Here is a 24,775-nt window from a genome sequence, read left to right as displayed (position 1 = left end):
GTAGAATATAAAAAGTGAAACTAAAGTAAAAGAAGTAATAAATTCTATCAGAATTCTCTATCAATAATTCAACAGTTATTTTTCTTCTCGCCTTCTAACTAACTCTACTGGGATATAAACATACACTCAAATACTACTAGTTGTATAAATCTCTTTTCAATGGTTCAAACATTGCATCAGGGTTGAAAAGCCTGCTCTTGAATGCACTAGCTGTAGCATTAGACATTTTTTTCTGTTACAAGTAATATAGGGATTAGTGGTTGTGACCTGAGTTGACCCTTTTTTAGATTCTTTTCTTAAATATCTTTGGGAGTTAATGTATTATGAGAGTTATAATTCAGATAAAATGCTGTAGAGGTTTCTAGAATACAGGGCCCTGATATTTTTTCAATATTCTTATTGTGTCTGTATTTGAGCAAAAAGTCACTGATTTCATTTGAAAAGTTAGGGAACGGTTGTGTAAGAACTTTTCATATATACAAAGTATATATAAAGTATATAAATTGCAGTGATAGGATAATTTGACTCACGTTTTGGATTGTCAAGTTTTATCTCAGGAATTTGGTATGAACTCTGCCATTTCTCTCATTTATTTCATTTATTTGTTGATATTTGACATAATGGTATAAACAACCAATGTTCGGGCAAATATCATGAAGATAATAGGACACATAAATATTCCCTCTGAATTCTCGCCAGTTTAAAATCTACCATAACTACATACATGAGATATCTTATGAAGCAGTGTTGCCAGATTTGATAGTTGGACCCAGCAGGTAGTCCTACAGTCTGATATACCACGGCATGTTATTTATTACCAGTAATATAACTTCATTAAAAACTTGTAAAAACTAGCAAATACACTCTTGTAACATATTACATCAATTTCTTGAAGGGTTAACGAGCCAATTTTATAATTTATGTTTTTTCTGTGTTTTTTCAGGTCCCCCACAAGTCATTGGTAAAGTTAATCATCGCCATATTGCTAAAGTTGGTCACAATACAAAACTCTTGTGTCCAGTAGAAGCTGATCCTCTACCATTGATGCTGTGGAAGAAAAATGGACAAAATATTCCCAATGGTTGGACTAGGTTCAAAGTTTCTAAAGAAGGACAATTACGTATAAAGCAAGTGGAGATGGATGATGCAGGAACATATGAATGTAAAGCTATCAATGGATTTGGAAATATTAAAATCAATTATTCTCTGATTGTAGTCGGTAAGTAGTTATTTATCTGAACTATATTGACCGTAAAATTACACCCTTCCATATCACACACAGTATCTCACACAGTTCATTCATATAAATATCACGAAACCTAAAAACTTCACGAACAAAATCAGGTCAATTGTACTATCACTTCATTAATTCTACGTAAAAAAAAATAATCCATTTATTCATAGAAATACCACTAAACTTGTAACTTAAATTCCACCAATCGTAGAAAACTATTAGTTAGTTACACCATCAAGCAATATGATTGGTTGATTTCAAATAACATGACAAACATGATGCTTATTTATTCCTTGATAATGAAATCAAGTCAGTGATATGAATAGTGGATTCTCAATTTTGACTTGGCACTGAATAATAATGAGGACTGGCAGACGTAGAAACATTACAGTCTTCTCCTACTCCATTAATCATGCAATGAGTAATGTGATCAAGTATCAAGTTACCTTTTGTATTCCATTATTAACATGCAAATTGTCTTCTTTTAACGAGCTTTCAAATCTTAAGGAAATTGAACACAAAATGAAACATAACGATTGTCTGAGAATTCACAAAATAACTTGTATGATAATTGATCTAGAATGACTATTTATTCTGAAATTTGTTCAGAAATTGTAACTATGTTGATTTTTCCTATTTGATGCATCATTGCCTCAAACTACAAGAATTGAATAGAATGAAATGAAATTTTGAATAAGGCTAAATTCAGCTAACAAGCACCATCAGATGTGAAAACAAGGACCAGTTTTAGCATCCTGGCTGGAAATTCTCAAAACACTCTTAGTGCTAAGATGTCCTAGGGTCTTCACAATGTTTTTTTGGAAATCCAAGTGCAAAGATCTTTTTGAGATAACGTTGCCATCCATGACCTTAAAACTTGTTTGTTGCAAAAAATTTTGAAAATTTAATAAGCTTAAGTATTTTGACTAATAAATAACCAAAAAGAAAAGATTTAAGTTTTGTGGAATGTTGACCAGATTGTAGAATTGTTGTTAGTAAAGGTCATGAACTGAAGAACAATACAGTAACAATATATATCATGTATTTTTATTGAATAGATTAAAAAAAACATGGTAACATTTGCTATTTTAATCAGAATTCATTAATTCATATCAACCACCTGGGTTCAAGACCTTATATGATTATGAATATTTCATTGCTTGTTTTCTTTAAGACAAGAATTATCTTACATATTTTAGTATAAATCTGAAGTAAATCAAGTAATGCAACTTTTTAAAATCAGTTAAAACTCGAAAATTTTCATTATAATTTACACAAATCAGAGCTGGAATTTCTGAAGATAGTTGATAAATATGTATAGATATTTTGAATGCAAATTTGATGATCACTGACTTTGGCCTATGAGGATGATAAACCAGGGTTAACTGAATGCAAGCACAATTTTGTAGAAAGAATAAAAAAGGAAATAGCTTGTTAAATTTATTGTATCAGTAAAACAGTGCATGTATATTATGTTATTAAAAACAAGTTAAAATGGAATGCTTGAAGCCAAGAATAACAGTATGTAATATTATCATTGTAATAGGTTTCATGTCTAATCTTCAATATTACATACCAACTTTTCTATTTATTTAACTTTACTATCTTATTTTAATCAAAAAATCTTTCTTCTTACTTTCTTTGATATTTAAAATAGAATCAAAGTTTGCCTTGTTGACTGAGCAGTACTAGACTAGTTGTTTTTTATGGTTACTTGTCAGTTGATTTTTGATCAAGTTTCCAATATGGAAAGTATTTATCCAGAATAAAAATGTTTTCAATCAAGAATTTTATCCCATTTTCTAAATGTAGAATGTTTCTTCAGAAGAACAATTAGAACATGGTTAGCACATTTTCTACTTTATAACATCAGAAATTGCCTCATGGTTTCTGGAATTGATTTCTGTTTATTTTGATAGGATTGTGTTTAAAGTTAAATGTGTTGGAACTCCACCTTGGTTCAAACTGTGTCATCGTTCATCTTTCTTACAGTTGTATATTTCACTTCAAAACAATTGACTTTTGTATGAGAAAAATATATCATATGTAGTTTTTATATGAAAAGTTGTTAACTTTATGAGAAAATGTTTCATTGAGCCTCTTGGCACTTATCATTTAAAATCTAACTATTTGATAGAACTTCTGATATTTGCTAGGTAGTTGAGTTGGTTATGTTTACTCTGATCATAAGTTTCAACTTCTAAATTTCTATTTCAATCAGAGTTCTGGAAACTACCAAAAGCTTTGAATTTGTAGTCTTGAAATTGTTGAACAAGGTTGAATAGCTAAGAACAATTGATATGCTATTATTGAGTATTTACACATAAATCAGGTATAACATTTTGTTATATTACCAGTTTGGCTGGAAGAAGGTTATATATGATATAAACTAACCTCGAAGCTAGGTTATTATAATAACTTTCATGGATTGAAAACATCAAAATATAACTTTACGCATTCAAGGGCATTACTGTTCCAAAGGTTTAGATTTTACACACTAACAGTTAACTTTTGTAAAGCTGAAAAGAATTTAACATCTCATCAAGAAAACAAAGATAGGATATTATATTGAATGGCAACCTTATAGAATATTTAATACCAGGTATATATATATATACCTTTTGACCATAGAAAGGTTAGATTTGAAGTTAAAAATGTAGATATTGATAAAGACTAAAGTGGGAATTGTAACATGTGTTTCTATTGATCTCCCCTCACTGACCAAACTTTCTACTGGCTATCTACTGTCCAATACCTCATTGATTATACCTAGTACTTCAGGTTTAATATTGGTCAATTCTTTCTGGAATGCTTTGCTTCTGTATTTGCTGATGTTCTCTGCTTTCTGAATTATTTTTATGTCAGTCTGCAATTCCATTTACTTGGTTATATTTCAAGTGCAATATTCCATCAGTTGTTGGTAGAATGCTGAACAGAGAAATTGAATGAAACTCTTTGTCATGTTTTGAAAAACTTAGACATGATTCAATCATGATTGATCAAGGATAATCTAACATAAGATTCAGACATCAAACATATACCTTCTACTAAATCTGATGTAGTGCCTTCTGTTCAGGTTCAATTCCTTTGATGTTTCTCAAGATGAAAGCAAATTAAATATGGTAATAAGTCGGAATAGAGTAAATGATTTGACCTATGACCTGAGTAAATTGATCAATAAGTAGAGGTGGTATTATATAAGATCTGTTATGAAAGTTTTCAAGTGTAGTTTGTACAGCTGTTTTAGTCTCTAGTATAAACATTTACAAACAACTCTTGAGGGGAAACTTGAGGAGATCCTTGCCCCCCAGGGCATTCAGATTTACATTCAAACTTGCAAACAATTCAGATCAGCTTTACAATAGTTGACCCTTGTTTTTGGTTTGAATTGGTAGAATAGTTCAGATTATTTTACAGCTTTGTAACCGGCTGTAGTAATATTTATTATATGAATGGAAGAGACAACTGCAAAAACATAGACTTGTATATTCTGCATTTAGTGCATTTCACATTTCCTTGTAAAAACAATTCTGAAGTTTAATACTGTTAGTGATACAAGCATGCTATTATTCTATAGAAATTAGGGTTGTGACTTTTTGCAGTCCCATTCATGATACACAATACTGCAAGAAATATATAGTGTGTTGTAAAGAAAGAAAGCATGAGATTGGAATAAAGATTGAATGTAGGTTATCTAAATTATATCAGCAATGAATTTTAGCTTCTTAACTTTAAAATGTGCATCTATTTTAACCAGAATCCTAGCCTACCATAAGACGGTTTGGTAGGCTTGTTTTTTAAGGGTTAGCCTAGTTTTTGCAGCATCCCTGTATTACTGTTGGTAAAACTAGCTGGTATATAAAATAGATAATAATTGAAGTAATATAGGATGTGTGTTATCTAGGTTTAGTAAGACAATACAGATAAGGTTCTGATAACCTATAGTTATAAAAAGGTTATCATATTTGTCATTGAACCTGGGAAACTTGACTTCTTCATCATTCAATGTAAGATAAAATACAACCAAATACAACACTTTAATTCTTATCCACAACAATACAACCATTGTCTTCAACATAAATTACATTTATTTAAATTCTTGAAGAATCTAAAATGTTTAAATACATGAAGAACAAAGGAATTGTTAGAAAATCATTTGGCAATTGTAACAACTGAAATCTTGATAATGGAATGACTCATTGAAATTTAAAATTCATTTATCAAACAAGTTTTACAAATATATTTAGCAGGTGTTTGATTTAACATTCTATCATGAAAAAAAATTTAACAAAACGATATAGGACTCTGAAAGAGATTACGTTTTCATTAGTGAAAAATTGAAATATTGCATGATTTTTGTTCATATTAGAACTGAAAATGACCATTTATTTTAAATGGTAACCAGAGGATTGACATTAGATGAGTGTTAATTTAGATAACATTTTGACCATTATTGTTTTTAAGTAAATAGGAACATCTCTTTATTGAAACATATTATTAATTTGATATAGAGACATGATAATGATAGAAAAGGTTATCTATGTATCTATCTGTACCTACTTTCTCTCCTATTTCATTGTAATATAACAACCCCTGACTGGTAAACAACTTTAAAACAATGATATTACATCTCTTAGATTTCATTTTACATTCTAGACCATCAACATCTATCTATCTATTATTTCCATTCCACCACCTAGATTCCCTTCATCATTTCTACAGGATTTAAATTATTGTGTGGGTGAGACTCTGAGAAATAATTATATGAATAGAAAAGACAAAGGCTTAGATCATGAAAAAGTCTGTAGCTTTTGATACAAAGAATTATGCTTTCAATTTTCCATGAGCTGAACTAAGGTTACATTTCCTTATAAAAAAATATTTTATATCATGAATCAATTGTATGTAGAAACATGCAGTCTAATTAAGGTACCGATGTTGTTTCTCACATAAATTTTGTCTTAGCCACTTTCCTATCTGATTGTAATGCACCTGATCTCTTTCTAGTAAGTACTTGGACCCTGAATAAACCTATACATTGGACAATGGTCAGGGTTTTACGGCTGTCCAAACAAACTTTTAATTTAGTGATCATTGTCAATTCTCCTTTAGTCTATTGAAAAAAGGAAATTTAAAATGGTGGCCTGAGGTTTCCTATGTTTATAGTACTATTGTACACATACCAAGCCAATTAGACAGTAACAATAGATGACGGTTCTCATTTTACATGGTGTCACAATATCATTTGTATAGTTCATCTAGAGCAGAGCAGCAACATCAACATACACATGTGAATAAAATCTGACTGAATATGTGACATGTATAGAAATAGGCCATGTCTTTCCTCCATAACAACTATTCTGATAGTTATACAATAGACTCCCAAAGTCAATGAAAATCTCATTTCTGCCAAATTTATTCAAGAGTAACTATGTAAACAGACGTCAGTGGTCCATTCAAGTCATCAGAGTTATTTCTAATGTTTCCCCTTCGTCTCAACAACTGTCTTTATATCACTTCCATTTCATTTCAATTCAAACGTTCTGCTTCGAGAATTTTACAGAATTTATTCTCTATTTTCATGTGCTTTAGGGAGAATTTTAAAATATTAAAGATTGATATTTAGAAATTAGTCAAATTACAATTTGTCAGATTTTAGTTTGTTTTTTGTTACTAGTTATTTTTTCATGGTTCTGAGAAAAAAACTGTTATTGACATGTGAAAATGGGAGTTTGATTTTTTAATGACTAATGGTTGAAATGCGAGTTATTGTATGAAATGGATTGAAGACAGAAAGGATGTTATTGTATCATTAAAGCATTAACAGGAATTGAAGAAATTCAGATAGAAAATGAAGCGTGGAAATCATGTAATGTCAATTTTAACACTCAGTTATTATTGGATAATGGTTTCTCAAATCTTTTTAAAAATCAAAATTAAGGATTCAGACACATGAAATTAGAATCAACACAAACTCTTAGCTTTACATCTGTAATTTCACAAGGGTTTTAGATGAAAAATAATATTTTTGGTGAATTTAAATTGCTAATTGTTTTATTCTAGTCTTGGCAGCATTTAAACTTTATTAGACTTGTAAAAGTAGGCAATAAAGGGAACTTGAAAGAATGAATTGTGCAGCGAAGTTGCAAAAATTAGATGAAGTAAATAGTAACATAAGTTGTGTTCAGACTTAATTTGATTAAGGTATATCTGTAATATGTACATGGTCTGTTTTGTAAATTGGCCAGAACCTTGCCTGGACATCAGTGATAACAAAAATAAGTCAAGTACATCAGACAGAATCAAATTCCCTCCTTTATCATCACTGTCAACTCTCTCTGCAGTTTACCTGATAAATGAGTTGTTTCCTTTTTACCTCTGATGTTTCCAATCGGTTTATGGATATTTTTCTATCAAGTTTTGTTTGTTTCATTCTGTCAGTTTGGGTATCAACACAATTCCAGTAACAATATATTTTGCAGGGCTGTTATTCACAATTTAATATAGCATTGAGATAAAGCTGTTTCAGTTCTGTAAAAGTTACTTTATATGGAGTAAGAGATGTTTTTTTTCTTTTTTTGTAGATGTTGTTTGAATATTAAAACAAGTAGAACCTTTTACAGTTCCATTCTGTTAGAAATGTGATCTGTAGAAATAGTTAAAACAGCTGTTCACAATTACTGAGTTCTAGCAAACCATCTGGTGTTAACACTGGTCTCAATATTTACTTACAAACCATCCACTTAACTAATAACGCTTAAAAAACTTGTACTTAACATCATGATTGATAGCTAATACAGAAAATATAAACATTTCATAAAATACTACATATTTATATTTTCTTCATTAACCAGCAATTTATTCTATGAGCAATTTGTTACTCATCTACTTATTTTAGCAACAATTTGTCAAAATTTGTTCTTAGTATTTTTAATAACTAAACTCATTTTTAAAACACTCTTACTAGATTTCATTAATGGATATAGTTTATATTATGTTCCACTTGGCATGCATGGTCTTGTCTTTTAATTTAACTAATGTATTTATATATCAAATATGAGTGCAAATTGTGACACCACTGCATATTCAAAACTTGAAAACTCAGACATTTACTCCTCCCAATTAGAAATAGAAAAAAGGCTTGGTGTTAAACATTTCAAATCCAATAAGTAACAATTCTACCCCACCCTTACAATTCTTTAGCATCTTTGCCTTCAATCATTATAACTAGTTTATTTCTAATTGTTTGGTAGGTTAAATAAATATTATTATAAGATAATAATAAGACCTAGTTATCTCTAATGTGTTAAATTCTAATTAAAACTGTCAAAGATGAGTTTTTAAAAGTTTCTTAATTAATATATTAAATAAAATAAACATCGTTAAAGAGTAGATCAAGCTGAATAAATTTCATGGTATTGATTTTGGTATTGAAGTTTGAAGAAAGATTTAATAATTATGATTTATTTAAAAAAGACCATGAATGAAAATATCTGATTGGCTAATCCATGATACAATTGCTACGTTGTTAAAAACTTGTTGTCGTGTTGGGATCACGTCAAGCTTTATGATCAAAGTAAGAGAAATACCTCAAAGCCTTAGTCCTGAATTATTAAAGGTAACAAAAGGTAGAAGGATATATAAAATGTTAACTATATATTAATAAAGTGAAGGTATTGAGTAGGTGAGAGACCTGACTGTATAGGCCTACAGCTATCTTATATTGAGCAAATAAAGCATGAATACAGCTTTTCTTATACACCTTAATAATATACTTCTTTATATTACCTTTCAATTCTAATACCTTTCTTATACAATATACTGACTTTTCAAATCTCATTTCATACTCCATACAAAACATATTATTAGACTTGTACTGAATTTAAAAATCTCATTTTATCTTATCTAAATATGTAAGTGTATAATTTAGTTGTGAAACAAAATGGGTGATGGATGTACACACTGGAAGCTAGATTTCATAGAATATTAAGAAACATTGATTCAAAGAAAAAATAAAATCTAAATGAATAATTTAAAAAATAAAATATGTGATAGATTTTTTTTCTTGAAAAAATTAGAGAAATATATAGTAAAAGATTGAAACAAATAAAATCTAATATTCATGATGTAAATAGAGGATTTCCTCTGTTCTAAATCTACAGGAAATGTGGACATGGCACAATACAAAATGTGACCTAGTTTTATCCTCAATGTTTAAGTAGGACTAAGATTTTGATCTTGACACTGAATTTTTGTATTGTTCACAGATTTAGGTTTACTTCTTTTCTATAACAGAAAATACAATTTCATTGATAGTTAGAAATTAACTGCATCAACCTTGCTTTAATGCATTCATATATCTTTATGTAATGTAAGACACTAGCAAGGTACATGCCGTGGCAATATTTACAACTGTCAGTGATTTAGATGTTGATAAAAAATTATTTTCACATAAATAACTAAATCTACTTTATTAAATCTCCATTGAGACCACTAATAGTCTATTGGATATTAGAGAAGATAAAAAGTTAATTCCAGATGATTATCTATTTAATATAGAATTGATATTGGCCCTGTAGAATCTGATATTGGCTCTGTATATCTACCTATATATCTAATATACTTATTGATTTATCCTGTATATTGATACAAACAATATGTTTACTACTAATATACTCTATGATGGACTAAATCTCTGACCATTCTAGTCATTATTGATTACTGACCGACTGATTGGTCAAATTGAAAGGGACATGACATCAATAATGCCGAGGGCAAGAAGGAAATGTGACTCACTCGTGTATTAGCTAGTTATTGATAATAACGTGAATTTGATACGGTTTTGTATTTAAACACATAATAACGTGAACACGACAATTGTAGAAGGTTAGACTCTACACGACATTACTGTACACTACTGTACATTACTGTAGAACTAAGAAGAGATAATTAATGGTCACATGCTAGAATTTGTCACTATCTGTGAATCATCTATTAATTCAATCAAATACTCATTTCATTCTATGCTGTATAAACAATTTATATTATAGCCTGTAGTATATCTCAGATTATTTGTATGGTTATACATACTTTAGATATATTTATTTCATATAAATACACATACAAGAAATAATATAAAAGTTGCAATTTAACTTCAATGTGTAATATCTTTACTGTTGATTTGATCTGAATACAACATAAGATAGATTTGGATTATCACTGCTGTTCATTGTAATATAAAATAGATTTAGATTATCAGAATTCCATTGATTCATAGTTGTATTTCATGTTATTCATGGTGTATATTGTATAATTACAGATGATGAGAAAGGTCTAGTAAAACAAGATGATTCTCTATACAGTCAATCACCTGATGAAGATTTAAGAAAAGCAGGAGGTAATTATTTTCTTTTTTGATTTTAAATATTGTATCAACCCTGTGACCATTTTGAATTGGTGAATTTTTGTTGTAAGTTTGATGGATAGTACATATCTTGGCTTCATGTCAATATGTGGAAATATTTGGTAGGAAGCGTTTATGCCCCTTAATTGACAGGTATTACACAATTATATTGCTTTTATAGCCATCTGAGATTTTACCTTAACCTACCTTGGCTGCTCGAATGTCTAGCAGAAGAAACTGTGCTGAATAAGGTCAAGGACAGTATAGCACCTGGAATCAATTGTTGATAAACTTTTCAACTTGTATATTGTTATATATTTCAGCTGCACCCACCTTCACTGAATTACCAAAGAAAGATCATATTGTGAAGCCAGTCGGTAGTAGTGTCAGGTTAAAATGCCGAGCTGAAGGAAACCCCAGACCTCATGTAGCTTGGTATCTCAATAACCATTTATTAGAAATAGATGAAGATCCCTCCAAACATCCACAATGGATTTTAAAGTTACAGAATGTAAAAGAAACTGATAGTGGACAATATACATGCAGAGTTAGCAACAGATTGGGAGAAATAAACCATACTTATACTCTAGAGGTTATTGGTAAGTCAACTTCTGCAAACTTCAGAATAGTGTTTTCTTCAATCATATCTTTCAATGTAAAATCGACAGAGCTTTGGATGGTGAATTATAGAAAATAAATTCCCTATTATAAAACACTTAGTTTGTATACCCAATCATAGCAACTGCAACTGTAATAATATCACTTTTCAAAGAAGATGCTTCATCTAACACATTGGTCAAAAAACTCTTGAACAATAAGGCACCAGAAAAAAAAAATCAGCAGACTTTACATCAAAGTCAATTCATTTTCTTGTTATTTTTTGCAGAGAAAATCAATACCAAGCCAGTATTAATTGCTCCACATCCTATGAATACTAGTGTAGAATATGGTGGTACTGCATCATTCCAATGTCGTGTACGTAGTATAGTTCAACCACATATACAGGTATGTTGTCTTTAACCTGCTCAGTTACTTAATAAAAAAAGACTAATCAATTGGCTGTTGGAACGTGATACCTTGTGATCAATTAATGATCATTGAAAAGTATTATCCAATATATGAAACTGAAAAAAGTAGCCTGATGTTTCTTTGAAGATTTGTGTAAACGAAAAAAAAACATAAAAAACTGCCTCAGCTCAGATCATAAAAAACTGCCTCAGCTCAGATTATGTTATTGAGCAAATATAAATGCTATAGGTCATGCATTGAAAAGGGTAAAAGGTGTTTCAAATACTTGATACCAGAAATCAAGAATCACAGAAATTTGTAGTTGTTCCATAGGCCTACTTAATTTTGGCATAACATTATTGTCCATCTTTTGTCTAGCAAAAAGTATATGAATACTAAACTAACTCATTTCAGTGGTTAAAAAGAGTAGAAGACATGGATGCCATTCCCAACCAAAATACAACAATAGAGGTTAAAGGCCAGAAGTTTGTGGTATTAAAAACGGGTGAAGTGTGGAATCGACCTGATGGTACCTACGTTAATAAACTTCTGATATCTCATGCTACCCAATCGGACGCAGGAATGTATATTTGTCTCGGTGCTAACACTGTGGGATATAATTTTAAAAGCGCCTTCTTAACAGTGTCTTCAGGTATGTTCAACTTCTTATTATGGTAGGGAGAAACCATTTTTGTATTAGGATTACTTACAGTTAATATTATGTTCATTCGGTTAATGATTTCAGATTTGAAATCCATTTTGTAATGTTATAAATAGCAATATGACTGATTTTCTCTCTTTGTAATGAATTTAATGTAAGTGTGTTATGTATTTTCAGGACCTAACACTGGTTTGTCATATACAGATCAAGGTTCATCCAGTCAAACAGATAATCTACCTCTATTTATCGCCATCCCAGCCATCATATTAATAGTACTCTTTGTAGGCATTGTCTTATACTGTCATCGTAAAAAACAATGTCAGAAAAATGGCAGCAACTTGAAAATTCAGCGCTATCCAGTACCTACTCACGATAAGGACTTTTATACTAATAACTATCAACAACACTCAAGTATGTTGCAAATTAGTCAGGGAAAAGTCCCTAAAACTCCAACCCCTAGTGTGGACTTTTATTCAGACATATCATCAGTTTCACAGCATCATCCCCATCATCATACCCACCATCAACATCAACATATCTATAATTACTAAGTAGCAGACACACTTGGCAGCCATCTTGTTTTTCTTCAATTTTGAAAGTGTTATGTGATTACTTTTGGCGATAAAATATCTTCCTGTAACACCTGCCAATAGAAATATACTTTGTGTATGATTTTCATTTCGGAAATTTCTACAACATAAAGAAGCAAGATGGCTGTATTGAAAGTGAAATCGAAAACTGACTGACAACTGACAAACCTCGTGTGTCTATCTTGGATTCCAAAGAACAACCATAAAGAAAAGGACTAAAGAAAACTTGTGTTTGTGATAAAACTAATATGAAATCCAAGAAATAAAATGGCTCATGTGTCAAGACCTCAAAAACGAGAAACGCTGACTTTAGTTGACATTACTTAAAGTGCACTTGACTGCCCATTGCTCAGTGAAAACGTGTAGTATTTTCTAGTATGAAGTAGAAATGGGTGAAGTTTAGTGTTATAAACTATTTGTGATATATAGGCTATTATAGATCTATTTTATTATTAAAAAAAAAACTTCAAAATATTATCATTATTATTATCGTGTGCACCTTACCAAAGATTTTCAAACTACTTTGTAGTTTTTTCCTAACTTGCCTTACACCTTATAGTGAACATCGAACGAGAAAAAATTTAAAAACATTTTGTATGGCGAGTGAAGAAGTTGTTGTGAAGACTCAAAAAGACATTGAATATGTCTAAAACTGTAAATATTGGCTACTGTTTGTATAATTTATTTGTCTACCCTTTGTTTATATGTACAGTTTCTAACTATATTATAATTTGTTGTCATTTTGAATGTTGTGTGATGGTGTGACAGTGTTTGTGATGGTGTGACAGGTATTAAGTGTGATTGTGACAGTGATGTGTCTGTGATGCTAGTGTTCAGATTGCATGTGATTGTTTTGATATCAACAATGTGCTATTTTTTTCTTTTCTCCATGAGTGAGGAACATATTTTCAAACAGGGTAACTTTTGTTTTTGTTGATTTATTTGAAGAATGCAGAATTAAAAATTAAATTCAAAAAGAATTTGTAAGTCAATGATTTGTTATGCAAGTGCTATGATGGTAATTTATGATAATTTTATGTTAATTCGTATTTCGAATTTGAATAATTCTTTACAGCTTGGTATTGATAAGCAAATTAAGATTTTGAGATAATGTGTCTCAATTAACTTCTATCTGAAATTAAATGGCATATTATATTAAGATCCTTTTCTTAAAAGAACACAAAAACTTTAATTATAAGTTAATTGCAACACAGTATAAATTATTAGAAATATTCAGTGGAAATTTTTTTTTGGATTAAAATAAATTATTTCATCGTTCGAAAATAACTAATAATAAGTGAATGGCATTTATATCATGACACCCTAAGCTTTATGTCTTAATCTACCTCAAAATTCCTCTTTCTGTATGATCCAGTTTTAGATAATTACATTTCTGTAGCCCAGATTAGTATAACATAGAGTTATAATTATTTACATCAGAACTCTTACTTTCTTATCCTGAAAATATTTTGATTTGAAATATTTTTAGTGAATGACTTAATGATTAATTTTATGATTTAGTCCTAGAAAAATTTAAGTAAATATTTAAGGACATTTTGGTTTCAAAAAACAATTCTTTATTCTCTTTTTTTTGAATGACAAATAGTATCATTCATGTTCTTAATTTTCTAATGAAAAGCTTAACTAAAGGTAGTATATATTGTGGTAAAGTGCATTTATTTGTTAAAAAGACAATGTGCTGTGTTGTTTTTTTTGGTATGAAATATATAATACAGTTGTATATATAAATTCATCATCATCTTAAAATTATCTCCCTTCGTATAACACATTCAAATGAAATTCAATTTCAAATTTTTTCGATTTTCCACAGAAAATTATCGTGACCTGTGAAGCAGTTTTTTTCCAAATTTTTAATGCCCTCATTTATGAAAATTACAAATTAAATTACTACAGTTTTTGGAACCCAAATTGAAATTTTTTTATATGAATTAATTTGGGTATGTAATATGAGGGAGATAATCCTTCATTCCTTAATGTACTTCATCTGTACATTGAATACCCTCAACGAGAAATAAAAAGATCATATGTAATTGAGATTATTCTTTATTTAATTATTAAGGGGGTTCATGAAGGGAGGTCTGGTATCTCTCATACAGTCAGATGTTATTAATATGCATTTGATGCTGATCTCATCATGATGGACATCTCTAGCAAATTAGATCAGTATGAAGATGGTGTAATTTCAGTCAATAATTTATAATGCAGCCAATCTTGCCCATTAGATTTCAGTGAAAGTTTCTTTGAAGCCAATCTTACCAATCCTCAAAGGTATGAATATTTTCAACCTATTATTTCTTTGCGAATGAATGTCTCTTTTAAACTTTTAGAATGAATGTCTACTTGCAGACAATGTTGCCCACTAGATCTTTAGAATGAATCTCTACTTGCAGACAATGTTGCCCACTAGATCTTTAGAATGAATGTCTACTTGCAGACAATGTTGCCCACTAGATCTTTAGAATGAATGTCTACTTGCAGACAATGCTATGCACTAGATCTTTAGATGAATATTTACTTGCAGTCAATGTTGCCAACTAGATCTTCAGTTTGAATGTCTACTTGCAGACAATGCTATGCACTAGATCTTTAGAATGAATGTCTACCGGCAGTCAATGTTGCCCACTAGATATTTAGAATGAATGTCTACTTGCAGTCAACGTTGCCCATTTGATCTTTAGAATGAATGTCTACTTGAAGTCAATGTTGCCCACTAGATCTTTAGAATGAATGTCTACTTGCAGTCAATGTTGCCCACCAAATCTTCTGTTATCCACTAGATCTTTAGAATGAATGTCTTCTTGCAGTCAATATTGCCCACTAGATCTTTAGAATGAATGTCGACCTGCTGTCAATGTTGCCCACTATATCTTTAGAATGAATGTCTACTTGCAGACAATGCTATGCACTAGATCTTTAGATGAATATCTACTTGCAGTCAATGTTGCCAACTAGATCTTCAGTTTGAATGTCTACTTGCAGACAATGCTATGCACTCGATCTTTAGAATGAATGTCTATTTGCAGTCAATGTTGCCCACTAGATCTTCAGAATGAATGTCGACTTGCAGTCAATGTTGCCCACTAGATCTTCAGAATGAATGTCTACTTTCAGACAATGCTATGCACTAGATCTTTAGAATGAATGTCTACATCCAGTCAATGTTGTCCACTAGATCTTCAAAATGAATGTCTATTTGCTGTTGCCCACTCTACCTGCTGATTGGTTGTCTATTTGTAGCCATTGCCTGTCTTTGTCCGCTAACACTTTTTGTTCCAGCAAAGTAATTTTCCACTGTTTTGAGAAATTAAATAAAGGGAGAGAACACTATCTATATGACTAAAACTACAACAAAATATATTTTTTATCAGTCGTCTCGAAAATGACAACAAATGTGTCTAAATAGCTTGGGGTTAGGAGTTGGGGTTAACTTGTTTTGTGAAGCTATCGCTGCTGAAAGTATTATATAGATATATCTCAAAAAAGATTATTAAATAATTTACAATTTCTATTTCTGTCCACCATATAGAAAATTATCTACATATATAAACCTATTTATAAATATTTAATAATATTATATTGATATAAAATCTAATGTTTTGTTTTCAATATAATTAGAAACTGTAGTCTGGTGGTGTCTTTAGACTAGCTACAAGATTTTAATTCAAATACTAGATAAGATTATCTATTAATGATTCCAAGATGCAGAAACACAAAATGAAAGCAAAAATACTAGAGTTCCTGAACTCAAAAAGCAGAAACAGAAAAGAAAGAAACAGTGAAACGTCTCAGATGGTTCTACACCCCGTAGAAAACTTTTGGAAAAATCTTTGATTTGGGTCATTCCGACACATTGTGTGTATATCTACCTTTATTTATTTTAGCTAAATCAATTTTACTACTATGTTGACTGGAGTTGGGTTGTTTTTTCCAGAATCGTAATTTCTGAAAATTTGAAAAAATAATCGAAATTTCATTAACATTAATTTCCAACTAGCCGAGAGACGTGATTTCAAATTCAAGTGCAGTGAAAGTGTTTCGTGATAATTTTGGCAGGACAGAAAGCCTATTCATTTCATTTTCAGTTACCACGACCCAGAAAATGTACCCATAGCAACACGTAGAAATAACGATGGTTCCGTGGTAGACGTTCCAATGCCACAATTTGTACATGTACAATTTTCATTAATGGTAGGTTGTGATCGCAATGATCAACTAACACGACTACACGAAGGCCGAAAACATTACAGGTGGCCCCAAAGACTTTGGTCAAGATTTTCATGTGGAGATGTTATAATGCATATATGTTATTCCAAAGGCAACTCAAAGCAGACACAAGTATTTTATCCAGCTTATAGAAGATCTCTGATTGTTACTAATTGCTGATTTCCGCTCTTCTGCACAAATGCGACTCAAGAAAAAAACTTGTGATCAAAGGCTTACAATTGGTAACCACTTTCCAGAAGTGCCCCTTGAAACATCAGGAAACCACAACTGTCGTCTGCAGTAAGAAATATTTGAAATTCAGGAAATAACACCCTGGAACTCTGCACAAGGACAATCCACACAAATTGGTTGAAACAACTGTATGGTGTATTTGTGTGTTAAAAGGTAATCATCTTGCTGGTCTGACTGGCATACCAAGGTGCAATATTGTTATTAGACATTTATATCAGATATTTAGATCAGACACTCACCAGTTACCTGGTGTAGCTGACAACTGTCAAAATATCCACCAAAGGCTGGAGTAGAGTCAGATGTTTCGGACTAGGCCACAGGCATAGCTTTATCCTGGATACTACTGATGAGAGGGTTAAGAAATTTCAAAGTCAAAACTCGACCTCTTGCCAGAAAGTCTTCATAAATTGAACAAACTCTGGTATAGCGGAAGTCTTTAATTTCCATCAACATCAAATTTTATCAACAAAGGCTCCAAAAATTGAGTTGATAAGTGACTAAACGTCATCTATGTATCGGAAAGGGGGTTTTTGCTTTCAACATAATTATGCTTTCTGGACATGGTGTCGGTATATCCTGGTTATCTTTTGTGGCATCTTCTTAATCATCAATGTTAGATGTTCGAGGTGATCATCGCGGAGATGTTACGGGACTAGGTAGAATTGTTCTACATGGTTAGCTGGAAAATCTTTTGGTTTTGGTACGGGTCGTAGATTTTTCAGTAGAGACGGAACCATAACCAGAACTTTAGGAGCTACTATCATCTTCAAAATGATCACCTGGTAAAATAAAATAAATATATCAAACATAAGAATTTGGATGAGCATTTTTTTTTAAATTTTAATTTAGATGTTATTTTTTCAGAAACAGTCTTCTTCTTCGTCGTTCGATCTGATCCTGGGTCACAATTACACTACGATTTAACTTGTAGTAGGTCAAGGTTTTTAAAGATAGAAACCATTATTGTATGTAATTTAAAGAACTGCAGTATGGTCTCTCTATAATATCTAGATGTGGAACAAGCTCTACTGTAAGATTTCACTGATGAAAATGGTTTTTTTTAAATCTAATAGTCAAGGGAAACTGAAATATTTTTTTAATGTGAAAAATTAATATATTTACCTAGGTTTTTCTCTTTAAATTCTAGGTGTAATTCTGTCATCACCAGTGAGAAAGATGGCAAGAACGCGGCTATATCTGTAGGTTCCTCATCCATTCTGTCAGCAAACATGTTCATCAATCAATGCAGAATTCTGTTGTTTTTCTGTTAAGTTTACAGAGCGAACTGTAAAAGCGTCTTCAACTTTGGAAACTGAATAATGACGTGACGTTATAATTATTGTTTATGACGTTATTCTTTATGAGTCTATTTATAACCCAAACTCCTTACAAAACACCTAAGTGTCCACTACTATACAATTAATGAATTGATTGCCTTTATTTGGCAATAAATAAACCAACCCTAAGGGTCCGAACAGCAAAACGAAACCCGAAATCTTAACAACATTTTGGCTTATTAACATTGGTAGACCTAAAAGCTAATAAACTTTTCACATGAGGAAGAATATCAATCATAAGTGAGTAAGTATTTCATATTGAAAAGTAATCTAGAAGAGTAAGCATATCCTGTCATAGGTGATCAACATACACAACAAACACTACAAATAGGAACGTGACCAATTAATGTTGAAGGTTCAAGGGACGTAACTGGTGAAAATATATTTTTTCAATTTAACAGTCAAGGGAGGGAACTGATCACAATAATTGTTGTATTATGATAAGAAAAAATGAAACACCGGCATCCATGAATGTGCAGGTTTTAGCAAAATGACAAAAGAGCGAAATGCCTACTGAAGAGTTCTATGGTGTGGTAGTGCAATATATAACTGTGGCTGTGGCTGGAATGTTCAAATTGAATCAATGACGACTCTACAGCAGGTAATGCTAGATTCTATCAAATAAAGTCTCCAGAACATCGTCTCTGAGTTGAATTATACTCATTATAATATATTAATTCAAATCTCATAATAAAACCATTGTTTAATATATTGATCATTTGGGGTAAATATCTAGTCAATAAATTATGATAGCAGTCAGAGAAAGATTCTGGATAACAGAATGATATGCCCTCTAATCACATAAAAAAATATGTGGATACGGTGGTTCGTATACGACATCATTTTTTTGTTTTTTTAAATTTTGAATTAAAAAACTGGAATATAATTATAAAACATATTTAATTAAAAACTTGAATTTTGACCCGGGTGAAATAATATTTACCCAGGTGAAAATTCCAGAATTTTGAAAACAGTAGGCCTAAATTTTGTAAAGTATTAGATAATTATGGAATAAGATGTACCTTACAACAACTTTACATTATAGTTGGTCATCAGACTCTATGCCGACGGTATTGAGAGACAGAATGTATCGTTCTGGAATGAACCGGCCGCTCATGTTTGTGGCAAGTTCAATACAGTTGCTCTTGCCTGAGATAGGACCCATTTTTCCAGCCATAGATATTCTCTGGACATGGTGTCGGTATATCTTGGTTGTTTAGCTGGAAAATCTTTTGATTGTGGTACAGGTCGTAGAGTTTTTAAAACCTTTCGAATCGTGACCTCACAGATAAGATCCACAGTGTACCGTGCTTGTCCTGTGATAAGATCAAATTGTTCCAGGAGCTGTACAGAACTCTAACGATCTGATCCTAGATCACAATATTGTACTATGATTGAACTTGGCTTGTTGCGTGGTCCGATGTCATGTTGTTTTTAATGAAGGAAAACCTTATTGCTTAGAATAAGAGAATTGGCGTATTGACTCTCTCACATCCGCAGGTTCTTTATCCATTCTGTCGACCAATGTTCACCAATCAATGCGGAATTCTTTTGTTTTTCTGTTAAAATTACAGAGCGAACTGTAAAAGCGTCTTCAAACTTGGAATCGTTAAAAACTGAATAATGACATGACGTTATAATTATTGTTTATGACGTAATTCTTTTATGAGTCTATTTATAGCCTACCATATTATAGAGTTTTCACATATAAAATGAAGGAGTTCTTCGTTTCTAATCTTCTTAACATAAAAAAAGATATATTATTTTGGTGGGCTTAGAGTCCACAGAATATTGAACCCTTTTCGAAAATGGCTACAATTGACATTGGGTTTGGAGTTGAGGTTACTAAGATTATGTGATGCTTATCACTGAAAAGGTTAAATCAATGTTCAACAAAAAAAACTACATTCTAAATTCATTTAAACTAAATGTATTAAATAATTAACGATTTCTATTTCTGTTCAATATATAGAAAGTTTGCTATCTGATTATTTAAATCTATTTATAAATACTTGGTGATATTATTGATATAAAATCTAATGTTTGTTTTCAATATATTTATTTTAATGTAGTCTGGTAGTGTTTTTAAACTAGCTACTTGAGTTTTACTAAACCAACTATTAGATAAGATTATCTGTTAGCGATTTAAAGATTCAGAAACCTCAAATGAAAGCAAAAATATCCGAGTTCTGAACTCAAAGGCAGAAAAAAGAAAGAAACAGCTTTGTATTTATTTTTACGCTTTTTTTTTTATTTTAGTTGAACATGGTGTAGGTATATAATGGTTGTTGCTGTTTCGTTCTTCTCTTGTAACGCCTTCTAAATCATTAATTGTGGACGTTCGATCGCTAAGATGTTACTGGACTAGGTAGAGTTGTTCTACAAGGTGTCCTCACGTGATAAAATCCTTTGAGTCCGTGGTTATGGGGAAATCGTTCCAAGATCTGTACAGAACTCTAGTAAGGAACCGAACCTGGAAGGATCTGATGTGTCAGTTTAGACGGAACTTGTGGAACTAGACTTGTGGTTAGAAGAGTTGGCGTATTACCTCTCTCTGTATGTTACCAAAAACTAATATCAACAGTATCAATCTATCGTAAGATTTTACTGAAACTAAGTTTTATTTTGTCTTTGTTGAAATAAAAATAAAGATATATTTACCTAGGTCTTTCTCTTTAAATTTTTGGTGTAATTCTGTCATCATCAGTTAGAAAGATGGAAGGAACAAGGTTATATTTGCGATTTTCTCATTCATATCTGCCAAACAAACAATGTTCACCAAACAATGCAGAATTCTGTTGTTTTTCTGTTAAGTTTACAGAGCGAACTGTAAAAGCGTCTTCAACTTTGGAAACTGAATAATGACGTGACGTTAAATTTATTGTTTATGACGTTATTATTTTATGAGTCTATTTATAGCCCAAACTCTTTTAATAACGCCCTATGGTCTCGTTTGAGGAGTTCACAACTATACAATTATTGTAAAAAAAGTAGTTAGGATTGGATTGGTAAAAAGCTATAGTATCTCTTGCTGATAATTTGAAGAAAGGATATTTTGCTGTGTTATCTCTATTCGCTAGTCCACAAGAAGAAAATCAGTAAAACTAAAATTTATTTTATTTATAGATTATCCAGTGTTAACAATAATTTTATATAGTTCTTTATTTGACTAGGCTAATTAATGAAGCGCTTGTTTGGTTTAGATTTAGGTTGAACTCCAGCAGGTTTTGGTGTACGGCCTGTTGCTGCTTTCTCTTGCTGTAGTTGTTGTTTATTAGATTCTGGCTTCGACTGCTTAGCATTCCCTGTCCCCACAGTTTTACTGTTCAGTGGTTTAGAGTTTGCTGTAAGCGATGGTTTAGTATTTGGTGCATCTTTTGGAACTCTGGGCTCATTGTCACGTTTCGTACCTTGCGATTTGTTGTTGGTTCCAGTTGACGTTGTCTCTTCAGACCCTTTAGTCTGACTCGTCTTAGTCTGTAGTTTTGTGGAACTGATCATCAAAGACGACTTGTTATTCACAGGTTTTGAATCTCTCGCTGCATTTGGCTGTTTTGGCGGGCGTGTCGCATTAGATTGCTTTGAAGAGCTTGTTGAATAAGATTGCTTCGATGGGCTTGTAGAATGGGACGATTTTGATGGGCTTGTTGAATGGGATGTTTTTGATTGACTCGCATTCGAATTGAATGGTTTCGCGTTTGAAGGACTCGCGTTACTGGTAGTGCTTTGTGTATTTGCAGCATGAGATGATCTTGCGTTAGCTTGTTTGTTGCTAGTAGCAATTGGTGCCTTGCTGTTACTAGTGGTGTTAGATGGCTGTGAGGTTTTTGTATTTGTTGTGCTCGTGGCATTCTTCGAGGGTTTTGTGCTGACAGATGAAGTGGTATTGCCGCTTTGCGTCTTTTTCGGACTAAACGAGCTTGATTGGCTGGTACCATTATTTATTGGTTTAGTTTTACCGGCTGCATCTGGTTGGCGCGTAGCATTGCTTTTACTGTCATTGATATTAGAACGCACACCGTGCTGAGAGCCATAGCCTGGTTTATCAGTGGTCGCTTGTGTTTGTGGCTGCCTTGAATTATGTTTTCCCTCTGACTTTGCAATGAAAGTCTTTTCTTTTGTCCCAGTTTTATCCGATCTGGTATCGCTAGCTTTAGTGGCGTTTGTAGACTTATTTGGTGCTAGTGTTTTTTCTTCAGATCTGTACGTCAATTGACCTGACTGTTGATTGCCATTATTAGCCATGGCTTTGCGATTCGATTTAGGTGTGACTGGTATCTTTGAATGTTGTAGTTTTTCCTGAAAATAAATGTGGATACATTTTAATCTGATGTTTTGTTACCTTTATTTAGTCTTTTTTTATCGGGCCCTGTTTATAGTTGGTTGGGATGTTAGCCTACACTCGATTGTAGGATTTTGAAAGCTCGTGTCGATCATTGAATCAGAAATGTTTCTTGCTTAAAGCCCACACGAGAAAATAATTTGCCATCGACATTTTTGAAAAAGTGTACTATCAATATTGTACCAACCTTTCTTGTGACAGCTTTAACCAATTCATTTGCAACTTCATCATAATTTTCTTTCCTTAGAACTTCCAGAAAGTTGTCGAAGCTTTTAGAACCACCTCTAGACACATATTGTAACAGAACACCCATCCCTTCATTTTTACTCCGCTCATGTGCATCCAAAACTTTGGCTGCTTGGTCTTTGTCAATAACTCTAGCTCGCAGCAGTTTCTGTAGGATATGAGTAGCTGTTATTTCGTGGATTAAAAAATCGTTCTTTTCTCGTAAAACCGCTTTATGTATGTCATTCATCTTGGAGACTATCCCCTACACTGTATAGATCTACAATTAAAAAGTAAACGGCTTTTACACTTCATGTTTCACCTTATTATGACCATTTTTTAGATGTATGAAACATATAAACCCATATTTTAAATACAAAAGAAAATGTTTTAATCACATTGCCCAAGCCTTACCTTACTGAAAACGTCAGTTCTTACACCTCAGTGATAAAATTATTGTCACACTAACTGATGATGTACAATTTGTTTGAAACTCTGTTTAATTGATTTTACCTATTTATTTATCGGTTACTATGGTGTTGATATTATTGAATGTTGCTCCATCCTCCACATCTAATATTTCTAATGACAGTATTTTAAGTCAATCGATAACAAATAATAACAGAGAACGTTGCTTTAGGAGCGACATACTCTGATAACTGTAAGCTTCGTGTGACACGAGGAATTTCAAGCTTTAAAGGGAATAATAAATGTAATTCTGTCTGTGACATTATGTCGCTTGATAATCAGGACACTTTCTGTTCACATAGAAATAAGAAAAGGAAATATCTCTCTGGACGAAAAAAATGTAATTCCAGGTGAAGGTAACCAGGAAATAACTTTGAGTTCTTCTTGGTAGGCTACATCTGGTCAAAAAATGCAGACTTACTTCTGCCTTTTTTTATTGGCATTGAAAGTAGATCATTGGGATGGAAATAATTTTTTCTGATAATCATTGTCCTACTTCATCGTGATTTATCAGTAACGACAACAAACACTAAATAAATACTTAAATAGTTATAAATTAAACTAAATCTATGTACTTTCAACTGTTTTGTGGTATGAGCTTTTAACATCTTCCATGCTTCTAAGAGCTGAAATATACAATAAAAAGGACTGAAATATTGTACCGAATAGCAGTGACGGCAGTAGAACTTTGGTTTCAATTTAAAAGGGGCGGTGTATGGCAAATACCCATGATATTGGAAATTTAGACTCAACGTATCCCTTTAAATGTAGCCTTGATGCTTCTGATCTAATATTTATATCTTGTTTTCCCAAGCATTCAAAGACAAAGAAATGCTTAAAAACTAATAAAATCCAGCCAGGGTATTGATTAGTAACAACTTAAGTCAAATATTGCATAATCTTTATTAGATATCAAACAATAGACTATATTCTAATATTGAATTATGCTTCCAACATAATATTTATTTACATACTTATATTGAATTGAATTGCATTGAATTTTACTGTTAGTTTACCATAAGCTTTGATAT

General features: G+C 31.7%; 2 protein-coding genes across 2 annotated transcripts; one reads left to right on the top strand and one right to left on the bottom strand.

Annotated features, from left to right (window-relative positions):
* Positions 1–930: 930 nt before the first annotated feature.
* Positions 931–12,323, top strand: LOTGIDRAFT_128829 (hypothetical protein; the record flags this gene model as incomplete). Its single annotated transcript, XM_009064578.1, has 5 exons — positions 931–1,223; positions 8,296–8,378; positions 10,961–11,236; positions 11,524–11,642; positions 12,060–12,323. Coding segments are annotated over 5 exons (1,035 nt in total), but the record flags the coding sequence as incomplete, so codon positions are not given.
* Positions 12,324–21,883: 9,560 nt separating this feature from the next.
* Positions 21,884–23,526, bottom strand: LOTGIDRAFT_167117 (hypothetical protein; the record flags this gene model as incomplete). Its single annotated transcript, XM_009064577.1, has 2 exons — positions 21,884–23,008; positions 23,239–23,526. 2 exons carry the CDS (start codon positions 23,524–23,526, stop codon positions 21,884–21,886), a joined length of 1,413 nt encoding a protein of 470 aa, XP_009062825.1.
* Positions 23,527–24,775: the final 1,249 nt, after the last annotated feature.

This window comes from Lottia gigantea (genome assembly GCF_000327385.1).
Source record: "Lottia gigantea unplaced genomic scaffold LOTGIsca_63, whole genome shotgun sequence".
Lineage (NCBI taxonomy): Eukaryota > Metazoa > Mollusca > Gastropoda > Lottiidae > Lottia > Lottia gigantea.
Note: the sequence above shows the minus strand (reverse complement) of the source record. Positions and strands in the feature narration are given on the sequence as shown.